The sequence below is a fragment of the Botrytis deweyae genome, assembly GCF_014898535.1.
Source record: "Botrytis deweyae strain B1 chromosome Unknown BDEW_017, whole genome shotgun sequence".
Taxonomy (NCBI): Eukaryota; Fungi; Ascomycota; class Leotiomycetes; order Helotiales; family Sclerotiniaceae; genus Botrytis; species Botrytis deweyae.
In genome coordinates, this window is record NW_024066224.1 from 292,249 (window position 1) to 306,206 (window position 13,958).

At 35.6% G+C, this 13,958-nt stretch overlaps 2 protein-coding genes across 2 annotated transcripts; both read left to right on the forward strand.

Moving 5' to 3' along the window:
* Positions 1 to 6,893: 6,893 nt before the first annotated feature.
* EAE98_007329 (uncharacterized protein) lies at positions 6,894 to 8,594 on the forward strand (the record flags this gene model as incomplete). Its single annotated transcript, XM_038954952.1, has 1 exon — positions 6,894 to 8,594. The coding sequence occupies one exon, from the start codon at positions 6,894 to 6,896 to the stop codon at positions 8,592 to 8,594; it is 1,701 nt and encodes a 566-aa protein (XP_038808602.1).
* A 4,041-nt stretch (positions 8,595 to 12,635) lies between these two features.
* EAE98_007330 (uncharacterized protein) lies at positions 12,636 to 13,466 on the forward strand (the record flags this gene model as incomplete). The annotated part of the gene is made up of 1 exon (XM_038954953.1): positions 12,636 to 13,466. One exon carries the CDS (start codon positions 12,636 to 12,638, stop codon positions 13,464 to 13,466), a length of 831 nt encoding a protein of 276 aa, XP_038808603.1.
* Positions 13,467 to 13,958: the final 492 nt, after the last annotated feature.

Below are 13,958 nucleotides of genomic sequence, written 5' to 3' on the forward strand. Positions count from 1 at the left end.
TATAATCTAGTAATTCTATATACACATCAATCCAGTATTCCTGGAGGCTATCGAATATATACTTAACTAAAATGTTTTCAAGAAACCGAACAGTTTGATATCATATTATCTCGTTAACAATATATAGAACTGATTTTCCCACAATATACATAATATCGATATATATAATATAGTTAAACTTAGTATTCTTTAATAAAATAAATCTAAAATATTCTAATGATTTACTATACATTTGATAATGTTTATAGTATTTAGTAAAATACTTAATAGTATTATTATTCTCATTATAGCCTGTTTGTTGTAATATATAATAAAAACATTATGCAGATAAATAGCTAAATCGATGATATAGGTATTATAGCTTTGTAGTTATTAAATAGTAATTATTCTAATAAATCGACTTTTGAATAAATTGATTCATATTTACCTTCCATATCAAAAATATATATCCACATCTCCTAATAATAGAGTATTAACTAGTTAGATTAATGAATTTGTTAGTGATATTATTATAAAACACTTTAAACCGATTTATATCCTCTAATTCTAATAAAAATAAAATATCGGTATTTACGATGTGAAAATCAATATATTCAAATAATGTTTTGATATAAAATGATTCTATTAATATTATAATTGTCAGGGAGCGATCACCTGACAGGGTTTATATAGTAGATCCACTGTTTCGAATGTATTCGGAACACTTCATGCTTTTGTGGGTTAGTGGTAAAGTGGATCAACTCTAATATTGTGTTCCGAATACAAGGGTGCCTTATTCTGAGTCTCTTATTTGGTGAATCTGAGCGTGGGTAATTGTACTTTGAATTCAATCTCGGTGATTGGTTTAGCTGCAGTTGTATATATTTCTGGTATAATTTTATGTTTATAGATCTATGTTTATAGGACCAGTTCCTTCCTGATTGGTGTATATTGGGTGGGTTTGTACAAGACGGGGGTGAGTGTCAGGGAGTGATTACCTGATAGGGTTTATATAGTAGATCCACTGTTCCGAACGTATTCGGAACACTCCACGCTTTTGTGGGTTAGTGGTAAAGTGGATCAACCCTAACAACAATTCCCTTTTTAAAGTATATATTTATAGTTTTTATTATTTATAGATTATATATTATCGGGTATATTTATTGTTATATATGATATTGTTCAATTCTAATTATTGATTTATTTGTATAAGTTGTATCAATATATATATTATAGAATTTTTTGTTTATATAATTTATATAAAAGATATTTATTAAATTTTTTGTAAATAAAATAATTTTAATAGGATTTTTAGTAATTATATATAGAAAAGTATTAATTAATAGTTAATTGAATATTTCCTAATTGTTAATAGATTTTGAATTAATGAAAAACGTTTCTTTTTTATTATTATTATCAATATCAAGATTTATAAAGAATTAATTTATTTTGGTTTTTGAATTAGATTTTATATTTATAACCTCTCCTTTGTATTCGATTAACTATTAATTGTAGTACTTATTATATATATTATTATTACTAGTTTTAATCTTTTTCTAATATTTATAATAGTTCTTATTTTATTCCTTTTGAATATATTTTATTAATTGATATTCCTTTTTTTTGTATATCCAACAACAATTACATTGATTTAAAGAATTAGATTATTATCAGAATTTGCTTTTAAAGTTATTATATCTGAAATTACCACTATCTTTAGAATCTCTAAAATTATTTTGATTATTATTATTACAGAATCTTTTATTAATAAATAATACTTTATTTTTTTCATTTTTATATAATCTTTTTTATATATTAATAGATTATTATAATTGATTAATTAAACCAAACACTTCCTTTTTAGAATCAAAATAAATCAAATTGTATATTTCCATATCCTTATATATAAGTATAAGCTTATTGTACAAATAGGATGTCTATTATATAGCAGGATTAAATCGATATTATAGCATATATAGTTTTTTGATTATGATAATAAGATATTTATTGAGTAATTTATTTTTATATTCCTTTTTAATCGATTTGAGATTAATACTATTCTATTTAAATAGTATATTATATTAATACTTCTTTTCCTCAAAATTACTTTGTATATAAGTATAAAGCTTTTTGAATATTGATAATAATAAGGTGTAGTTAATATAAAAGAATTGAAATATATTATTTTTAAATATAATTAGGAATATCTTATATTATAAGTTTATAAATACTTTTGTGTATTATAAGATTTTATAGAATATTGAAAGTTTGAAATCGAAATTATTGTTATTTCCATTATATTTCTTTTTATCAATATAGAATTTGAATAGATTAATAAGAGATTGATTATTGGAATAATTGAGATATATTGATAGTTTTTTATTCTTGTTATATTATTCCTTCTTTTTATTATTATCGTTATTATTATTATTAAAATCTCCTTTTTCATTATCGTTTCTATTATCATTTCTATTACTATTTCTATTACTATTCCCATTATTATTTTTATTACTATTTCTATTACTATTTTTATTATTGTTTTTATTACCTTCTCGATTATTATTATATTTAAAATTGTTTTCGATAAATCTCTTAATTATTCTAAATCTAAATTTAGAATCCTTAATATTGTAATCCTTTAAAACTTCTTGAATCTAATTCTTTGTTTATATTTCTGTAATAGATTTACAAGATTGATTGTATAAAGCTATATATACTTTAATATCTGTTTTTGATATTAATACTTTTTGTATATATAGTATTATATATAGCTTTTATGTATTTATTTAATGGATTTTCGAAAATTGTTTAGATATAAATATATTGAAATTATTATAAAAGATTTTGATGAATTTGTTATTATTGATATTCTTATAATTATATTGTTTGTATTTGAATTTGATATATTTAATGAACTTTTTAGTATTGAATATAAATCTATTTTTAGTTTGTTATTCCTTTATTAGGTTTAATTATTTCTTGTAGTAATTCTCTTTTTTCTTTATATATAAGTTCTTATTAATAATCTTAGGGGTAGTAGGGGTAGTTGTAATGTTATTGCTGTTTGATATAATAGTATGTGAGAGTAGGTATAAATGTAAATATTTTTGAAAGAATGAAAGAGTAAAAAGGTAAAAGGGTATTTATAAATATATTTTAAATAAAGGTTTGTGGGTTACTCTATATAATATATAATATAAAAGTGAATATGTAATAAATGTAAGCTCGATTTGTTATAATTGATAAAATCAATCTTTTTGAATATATTTTCTTGATATAATTATTCGAAGTATACTTTTTAGTATAATAAAAAAGAGATAGTATATTATATCAAGTACAATGATATCTTTCTTTATAATCTCTTCAGAATTTCTATTAATCTTAAAAACTATTTTAAAGCATTTAGTATTTTATAATAAAATCCAAGGCTTTAATTTGTGATATTACTAATTAGTATTAATATTAACTTAGATTAATAAAATATATAGTATTTTAGTTTATTGTGTTTTATTTATACTTGATTCTTATTATTATAGGAAGCTAGTACTTAATATAGTAGAAGAGCTAGCGCTAGTGTATACACTAGTATATACGCTAGTTGCAATACAGTGCCCTCTTAGATCACATGATCAATATCCCGATAATTGTAAATTCGAAATGACATTAGAACAACAGGCGTTTTCGTTGATGGTGGCAGACATAGGATGTCTTTAAATCTATGGTTGTGAAGTTGCGAGAATCTCTAAGTAGTGGCAACTTGTAATAATGGCAGTAAAAAGATCTAAATACTAATACGTGAATAGTCTTCGTACCGAAGATTTTGAAGATGTATGGAGTCAAATCCTGGTTGCGTATCTTCTACTCAAGTTGCTTTCCCCGGTATTTGATCTCTGTAATTAGCCAAACCACAGAATCTTTGAATAATCATGATCTGGAATTTGGGCAGGTAGAAATTCATTCAGACAATCTTTGAAAGAGCTAACAGACTGGATTATTGAACTCTTTTTATCTGGTATTTCGCACAAAATTAGATTATATGACTGCGCGCCCGAGAAAGTATGAAGATCCACCGCAAACAAATATTATGACTCTTACACCCAGGCTTTCTTAAAGCATGCAACTTTGCCGCTAAATAAATGCCAACGTGCCCCTCTCATAGTTTACTGTCTTGTGGTATGTGCACCTAGACTCGAAATTCCTTGTTTTGTGGCCGCACAAGTAGATTATCGCTGCTTCAAGGGGTGATGCATAGGGTACTGGTGTTTCCATCATCTGTGGATGTAAGAGTCAGGTTAATCCTTCGAAATAGCAAAGCAAGAGTTCTTTGAGAAAACTTGAATTAACTGGACGTATGGCAGGCAGTCCTCGACGGTGTTTATCGACGGCGAATCGGCTTCAATCACTATACAAGGGAGTTTAATTCTGGCTATTTTGCCAACAGTATTCAGTTTTGCTTCTCAAAGCGCTTCATACGAATACAAAGTAATGATTGGATGTAGCAAAGCTTCATTCATATCATTTGGTAATTTATTTTCGCAATTTTAAAGTTACAAAAAATTACCAATCTTCTGTCAGTCAAAGGTCAGATAAATGAAAATACCCGATTTGGTCCCGAGATTCAACAGCGAAACATTATTGGTTGCAACATCTTTTGTACAAGGTAATAGAGAGTCTTGCCAAGCTCGCAGATCTTCTCAGCCTAGCCCATCACACGAAAAATCTGGGTTTTGATTCGCTGACTTTCAGAAACCTGCTTCTTTGGCTTGACTAAATCATGATCGCACTCATTTTTCGTGAGGCATGTGGGACGAACTCGCTTGATAAAATCAGTCTTGCTCATTGTAGACGATTCTAGCCCCGTTTCGATCTAGTCGTCACCGCTTGTGAGAGAACGCATTCTGGATATCCGGCATTGGTCCATCGCTCAATATCTGGACTTAAAAGTACACATTGGATTGGATCGGACTGTTTTCTGGTAGCCAACCAATCGAAGGAGCAGATTAATGGTAAACGAAATTGAAGAATGTGATTGATAAAATAGATGAAATGAGGACAGAAATGCTTCATGAAATTACATTCTATGTCATATGTATCTCAGCAACGAATCGAGACAAAAAGAGTCTGGAATCTTTCTCAAAGACTTACAAGGGCCGATCGCTATATATGAGTTATTTTGACCCCACACTAACAAATAAGCTAAGCAATTTCATGACGATTGATTCAGATTTGCTAAACTATACCTTCATTAAATATGATCAGCGGATCGTTACACTGAGGGCATTCATCTTTATCCAGAACTCACGCATTACAGGAGATACTCGGCGAGGGCTAACTAAAATCAAACTCAAGCTTGGGTAAATACCGATGATCGCCTATTCCCGGCGGACTCGTTAGCGAATCCCATTGCAGGAATGATCATAGCGCGCAGATCTGACACTTGGCAGTAGATCCCGACATTGATCGAAAACGCTTTTCGGTTCGACTTGTCAATTTCCATCGATGCAGAACATGATTGAATAATACCGGTAGCTAGCCTCTGATTTAAAATAGTCTAAGAATTACTTAAGCAGCGAGTGCATCCATCATTATATTGACACACCCTTAAAATAATAGAACAAATCATGTTTATTTCACCAACCAAATGAACGATTGCTCCTGTATTCTCTCACATGTCTTCACGTAGGGATCATACAGCTGTGAATATTTGTTTATGGTGTTATTTGGTGATCGCAATCCAAATTGGATGCCGTTTCCCCTGCATAACCGAAAACGCCACAGCCGTTAATCTGCACGGACATTTTCCTTAATTCGACTTCAATGTTGATACCTCAATTTATGTCTACCTGTATATTAGTCAATCGGGACAGTAATAATTTGTTTCTGACCGCAGATGAGGAGTGAGTTATTCTATGTGTCATTTAATACCTCTCCCACTTTTTTCTGTTCAGTGGGGTGGGAGGGATACATTGAGATGACACTAGTCCCTGCCGCTCTAAATCACTTAGCGATGGAAGGTTTATTCATTCCGTGAATGAGTAAAACACAGACTAATTGAGCAGCTTAGTATTTTAGACCCAAGACTAATTCTTTTCTACCCAGCGGCTGTCTGTGAACTTTAACACACTGAGGGCTCCAGCTTATAGTCTATCATGGATATCGTATTCTTTCTCAAAATCCGAGGAAGACGAGCAAGGATTAAGAGTTCAAGCTCAAGAATTCAAGCTCATCGTGGGTTAGGGTTGTGGCAAGCTCCGGAAGCTATTGATCTCGCTTTTGAAGGCATGCGGACCTGCTTTACCTTTCCAGGCTAGCTCCCTTCTGCTATGTGTGCCGGGGTGCCAAGTAATGGTTCTTACCTTTCTAATAGTTGGTAGGATCAGGGGATTGGTCCCTTCCTCTGAGGAAAGGAACCTCCATCTCCATGCCCACAGCATATCAAGTTTACTCTCACATTTTTACATGTCAATGATCTTCTTCCATTAAATCAAGTCTTTTTCAGATTCAGCACAATATTCGTACGATTCAATCACATTTTCTTCGCAGTGTGTGAAAAATCTCCGACAACCAAGTAGATCGACTATTGTACACTAACCAAATTTTACCCGGAGCTCTAACCTACTCCTGTCAACAATCCAATTCCCTCAACATTAATCCTGACCCAACTCTATCATTCCATTTTTCTTCAATTCCCAATTGAGATTCCTTCATATCATTATCATTCACACCCACTGTCTGTTCCCCTCTCATCAGTGGCATTGATCTCCACATCTTAACTTTGGCATTCTGCTTGCACATTACTACCAAAACATTAATCGCAGGAACGAATATCTGTAAGTAGAACGTTCAGAGGTTTATCGCACATTAAACTGATGATTCCTTAGAAAAGTCAACAACATACCCACGAAACAATCACAATGAACGACCACTTTATCAAAAATTACGGAGCTACGTCTCGTACCTCATTGGCGAGTGTAGATCATGCAAGTGTCATCCAAACGAACTTAACAAGGCATAAGAATGCATTTTTCTTCGTCAACAAAAAGACTTCCAATAATGAAGAAACTTTGTCCAATGAAGAAGGTCCTTCCGTTGCAACCAGGGACGATATGCCAACAAATGAAGAAAGCTCGGATGAAGAAGACTCAGATGAAGACACACAATGTCAGGAATGCTATTTGGATATTCATAAAGCTCAACAATTTGTTGTATTGCACCCATGCAATTGCATTCTTCACTTAAATTGCATAAAAGATAAATTTTATGAAGATCCCAAGTGCCCTAAATGCAACACAGACACTATGAAGGCTCGTCGCATGACTATCTTTGCGGGTCGTTTTATCGACATACCACTCGAGATTGAATACGTCAAAAAGTGTATCAAGAATCGCAGAATAGATCATCAGATGCATCAGTCTTCAGCTCAAGAAGGTCATTCTAAGATTGGTACTTACTCTCGTGTGGAACTTGTCGCCCTTCGGCGATTAATCTACGAAAAGACGATGTACTGTCATTCTGTTCGCACAGGGCGGGCCCTTGACTCCATCGAGATCTGCAAGCAAATTTTCAGAAATGATCCTAATGCTAAGGATCTCATGCGTTCTTGGATAAGACTCGAGATTCAAGCATTAAAGCAGATCACAATAGTACCTGATCACGGGCATTCATTTGAAAACACTGTAATAGCTACGCTCCAGATGGAGAATATTACCGAGGAACAGAAGAAGAGAAAAGACTACGCGGAAAGCATAATTAGAAATACTTTGGATGATTATACCGATTTGTTCTTGCATTCGGCACGTGCGTTCTTGACAAGCTTCTGTCAGACGTTGGAAGAATGGATTCGCGCTGTGAGTTATCCAGAAATGAAGCCAAACAATTCCAATACAGTGACATCTCCATCAACGAGGCTCTCTAGACCTGGTCTTAAACGATCATCAGGACCGAGTCTCGCTCATGTGAGATCGAATTCTGAGAATATTGAGAGCTTCAATACTGCACAGAGTATTGGTACTGCATCTCCCATAACCGTAGCACAGCCTGTTACGCATTCAGTTGATCAGAATGTGCCACGGGTGACTACGTCTTCTTCTGTTATGCATTTGGAACATGTACCCAGATCGGTCACTATATCTTCTACTTCTGCCTCTTGGAAGTCTTACCCGGTCCTCGGCAATCATAACACAAGACGCAGGGTCATGAAATGTTTAGATCTCCAAAAGATTTCTCAAAGAACAAGACGTCGCGGTCTTTTCTCTGGGATGAGATCCTGGCGGTCACGAGCTATATTTTCTCGTTCCCAGTTGCATTCCGTTGAAATTCATGAAGCCGACCTCCAGGCCATATTGTCTGTTTTAGAGGGATCAACTGATACCTTAGCAGTAGCTGATGATGTGGAGGATGAACAGACTCATGGTGTTGAGGATGCCTCGCCTACAGAAGTTGGTCGGCGCAAAAAGCTCTCTCGTAAATTTGCTAAAATGGCTCAATCTGCGAAGACATCCATCAAGAAATTCCCCGTCAAGAAATTCTCCATCAGGAAATCCTTCATCAAGAAATCCTCCATCAAGAAGTCCTCCAAGGGACTGGACTGGGAGAAAGAACAAGACATCAGATGAGAAATGAGGGTTTGTGAATTAAACATAAATATTCTCATGTAAGTACCCAATTATTGGTTTTCAAATTGTAATGTTGTTACATGTAAGCTAACTTTTCACGCTTTCCTAGGATGGTAATACATTCAAAAAAGGGCTTATGAATTGTGAAGGGCGCGTTGTATAATTTGATGGCATAAACTTCTTTATCAGTTTCGATTCTGATATACTTCTATTACTCGATTGCAAAAGAAGCCTAATTTCGCAAAGGGCTTCAAAGGAATTGAAAGAGTACAAGAGCTAGGCCCAAGACTTTACAGCCCCTCGATGTGTATAAGTTTTGTAAATCATCATCAATACTCTCGCTTCCTTTCCTGTGATCTTGGGATTAGATGAAAGGAACAAAGTGAGCGATCATGAATATTACGATCTTTATCACAAGGGCTCTGCCTTAGATATCTGATGAAGTCGCCAACTCTTGTTTGCATGTTTTTGATTATCAATAAAATGGTGCAAGAGATTCCCCGATGCCCATTGTAAAGACATGCAAGAAGAAAGAAAATTGGATATCATCAGGGAAGGCGAGCGGTAGAGGTTTTCAGCTTTCTATAGCCATTCATCGTTCAAATCACTTTAAATTGCTCTTTTCGGTGGTATAGCTTTCATCGTAAGCTGGAGAATAGTAGTTTTTGGTTCATGGGGTACAGTGTTAGTTTTGTAGGCTGGTTTGTATGTATATTTGTGTTTTTTCACTTGTGTTTCTATAGTTCAGCTACTCTAAAGATCGAATAACTTTTCTATACCATGCCAGCCAAAGATGAAGATAGAATTTGAACGTGTAAGAAATGGATCGAAAAGGCCCATACCTGAAACATAAATTTTGTAACTTGTGATGAGAGCTTCTTCAAGACAGAATGCATTACAACGTGGAACTACAAGGTGCTTAGCCATCCTCCTACCCCTTCCCTTTTCATTCAACATAAGAAAAGTATGGTTAGTATTCTAGTCCTGCTAGAACTTTCAATTTTCTGGCTGGAGTTTACAGGGAGTAGATTTTTGATCGTCAAACCTTGCTGATGATATTTATCACGTGGAACGCAAGAAATCAACATAAAAACACATCTCCATAATCGCGCATTTCAATACATATTTTGTAAGTTATAATCATGAGTTACCTAGCCAACTACTTACCTCTCCGGTTGCGGGTTTGATGTGTACCAATCCAGCCATTCCTTTTTGATGACTTAACATGAAGTTCGGAGCTGTGCCTGAAAATGGTCTGGTTCTGGAGAACTCTAATTTCCATCGCCGTTTTTTCCAAGAACGAAGCTAAGTAGTGCAGTGCAAAAAATGACTATCTTGAAGGTAATGCAGAGCCTCCCGGTTCTTTCCTTTGTCAAAATGAATTCTATAGTGAAAATCTTCACTTGCATATCTATTTACATGTACGAAAACTATGATTGAATTGGTCGCAATGTGGAATGATTGATTGTTTAGCTATCTAAATATCATTTCCTTTCATCCCTCCATGATACTTTGAGCGCCAGCTGGTCAGAGCTGCATCGCGAATGACTCCGGTTGTCCGGATTGTTGGTCTGATAGCGTCAGATGATATTAGGGATAAGTTAGATACAGGGTCCAAGTCCGTTTGGGGTTCACAGTCAAGATTATACTTCCAGTCTCGGGGCCTTGGCAGTAGTCTATTTCAATATTTCCGTGCAAATACGACGATCTGACTAAGAACGGCACTAAACTCTGGTTCCCTAACATGGAATCCTTTGAATATTGTTGTTAAGACTGCCCATGTAATTAGTAAATATGATTAGTGCTACTGTCGCGGATCGACATATAATCTAGATCCACAGCAGTGCTGATCTTAAGCCTCCTCCGCATCTACAAGAGCGAAGAAAAATGGATTTTATTGAAATGTACATGGTTACCATTGGACCAGCCATATCGTTAGGGCTCTGGCGTCGAACTTATCATATATTGTATGTCCATTTAGGCTAGCACCTTCCTTTATCGATTCCTTCAATGGTTCTAGAGTCCCAACCTTAATGATTAAAAGGCGGGAACAGTAGAGAACACCATGAGATGTCGGTAATCTAGGTCTATTGCACCAAGAAATGACATTGTCACTTTCTACAGCAGTGCCAAGGCTCGGTTCTGCGGGAATTCCCATGGTGTTGCCATGGTTTTCCCATGGTGTTAGCGTTCTTCCTCAAAATTCATTTGTTCGAGGGTGCTGTCGAAGAAATCCAAAAATATTTCATGTGTGATTTGGAGAAGGGACAACATTGATAGATATTCTCCGTGAGAAATTTTGAGACAGCGATACAGTATTCAAATTCATGTGATCTAAATCATTCGATGCGAAAGAATCAATGTGTGAATGATACCATTTTTTTGACAGTACATTAGCGTCGGGTAGGTAGCATGATCAATCTAAGGGTGTTGTTCCACACGATATTGGTGTGTTTTACTTCATTTCTGGTGATACGAGCCGATAGCACGGAGAGTACCTGCCGAAGATACTTTCGGCAGTGGAATATTGTGGGATGAGATTGAGATTATTGGTCCCAATCTCGATGGATTGGAAATATCTTCTCAATAGAATATATAGAGCTATGTGCTGAGAATACCAAGCTATTCGACTAGCTAAGCGGACTTTGACCTCCTTATTGGTGCATAAGTGTCTAGGTGGGGTCTGGCAATTGAATAACTTAATCCCTACCAAAGAAATGTATGATGACGACCATCGATAATTCTGATGGAATCCAATCATCAGCGGTTTGCGACAATGGACCTGACGCGGTATTCTCCTCAGTTGATCTTGATTTCTGAACATCATTAAGATGTCCTCAACTAGGGGTACATCTCAAGACTTAGGTGACTTCAATTAATGGTATTATCGCACTCTCAATCAGCGAAATATCCTTAATCGTCGGCTATTTGATTTTCTGCATGATTAAATATGACCATGTTATGGTATACATTCCAGCGAGGCTAATAAGTTCGTTGATCTTATAGAACATGGCATGTATTCGTATAGGGTCATTCAAAAGAAACCTGCTGTAGAAATAGTTGCTCGATCTTCCATCTTGGTGGGTGCACCAGTGGGTGTATGTATTGATTGGACATTTCCCAACTTTCGAAATTTCTAATAAATTCATTCTTCAATTGTTTAATATTGATACTTATGATTCAATTGTTTTAAATCTAATGAATGATTGTAATAATTATGAAAATATCTAATTCAATATATCAAGAGACATTTACAAGTCCATTTTGGTAGTGTCCCGTCAATCCGTGCATCCGCTGGTGATGTACTAAATCACGGCGAGTACGTACCAAACCTTTCGGAATAGGCCAAAACCAAAAAGGATCAAAAGAAACAATAAAATAGGCGTATTCAGTGCAAGGTTTTCTACGTATTCTCTCACTCGTATCTCTTAGTTTGTTTGTTGAGATACTTGGTTCTTCAAGTGATATACCCGACTAATCGAGTGTTAATTCCTCAGTCTCCGACTTACTACCGTAGAAAAGTATTAACTATCTCGGTCCTAACTTCATGAATTGAACTCATATTGAATTTTACAAGAGCGTAGAAATACTGGAAGGTACTTTAGGTATCCCTGGTGCGGGCATCCAAACTCATCTGAATGCGATTGCTCCTGCCATTCGTAGGAATTCTTTAGGCAATAAATAGCGTCAAGAAAGTCTTGAATTTTTGCTCTCTTCTGCGGGCAGAGAGGAATTTCTAGCTTGATAGACCTCTGAGTAACTGATACCAAGCCATACTTCCTTGTAAACTTACCTTTTGATAATAACTTCGATGGTGTCTAGCATATAAAAGGCTAGATCGGCAACGTTAGGACCTGATGCTACGCAGGCGGAATCAATTCAACTCGGTATGTAAACTAAAATATTAGTAATACGCTGAAAATTTAGCTATAATTACTCAACTTCCCCTCCAAATTCTTCTACTTTTCTTTGAACAAGTTTCACGCTCACAGAAGCGTGGATTCATATTCTCTCAATTCAACGAACCATTAACGACTCGACATGGCACCGGCAGAAGTCTCCAACGAGATGGATAGAGAATGTGTGATCTGTCTATCCTCACTTGGTTCTAATCCTCATGAGAATGAAGACTGCCGAACATGCGAGATAATGGTTTGTTCGACCGCCTCAATTCCATCTTGTGGTCATCAAAACTTCCACTATTGTTGTTTGAAAGAATGGAAGGATAACAACAACCACACATGTCCTTGCTGTAGGGGACCTTTCTTGGTTATCAAGCGCGTGCTTCGTCTTGGTGCGCGTCGCTTGACGGGCCTCTTTCCACCAAGTTCGGCCACTTTCCAACAGGATCGCTCTTTGTATGTATATTTTATGGGCCGAGATATTGAACGCTCAAAAATATACATCTATCGACTACTATCTCATCCTATCAGTGGCGGTTTCCATAGAGTCACCCCTCAACAGATCGCCGGTAGCGACGTCTTGCAGCGTCGAGTCCGTGATTTTACAATCCGCGAGTTTCATTTGGCATTTGTGCCTTTGCCTCTAGACATTGCCACGGGAGAGGAGATAACTTGCGAAGATATCACCACCTTTGTTGTAAATCTTCTACAGATATACGATCTCCGAGAGAATGTGAATGAGCTCAAAGAACAAGTGGCATTTCTTTTTCACAAGAGGTACCGTGGAGAAACATTCTTGCATGAGTTGAGAGCGTGGATGGAAAGCGGACATGACACTTTAGACCTATGGGATCAAGACACCGGGTACACTGCGCCTACTATCGTGCCTTATAGACTCAGACCTTTCATGTCACAACGAGGTGTTCCATTCACGCCAGTCTATCAGTCATATTTCCCCCCAAACATTTGAGGTTTCGACTCAACGACTGCAATCAGCCAGCCAACTCATCGTTCAAACACGCAAAGCTTACTGTCTTTACCCTTACATACGACAGCTCTAAAAATTCTCGCGGCGCATCGTAGCAACGCACGATATCGATTATGCAAATTAGCGATATTTATACCATCTACCAGACCGACAAACAATCATCAGTCTTATCTTTCTCTTCTAGGAAGGCTTTGATAACTCGGCAGCCGACTTCGGATCAACATTCTATCTACATTTATGTGTAGAATATGTTTGGGATATTAGATTCATGCTTGAATCGTTGGATGTGGTTTCTCTTCTTGTGTTTTTATTTTCTTCTTTTGTTTATTTGGTCACTGTCTTATTGTTTTCTGGGCTTTTCTTCTGGCGCAATGGAAATTGTGGATATACATTGTATAACTTATAGGGATGACATTGCGAGATGCTGAATGGTTATTTACCAGCAGAGGGGGGTTGAAAACTACTCATGTTCCG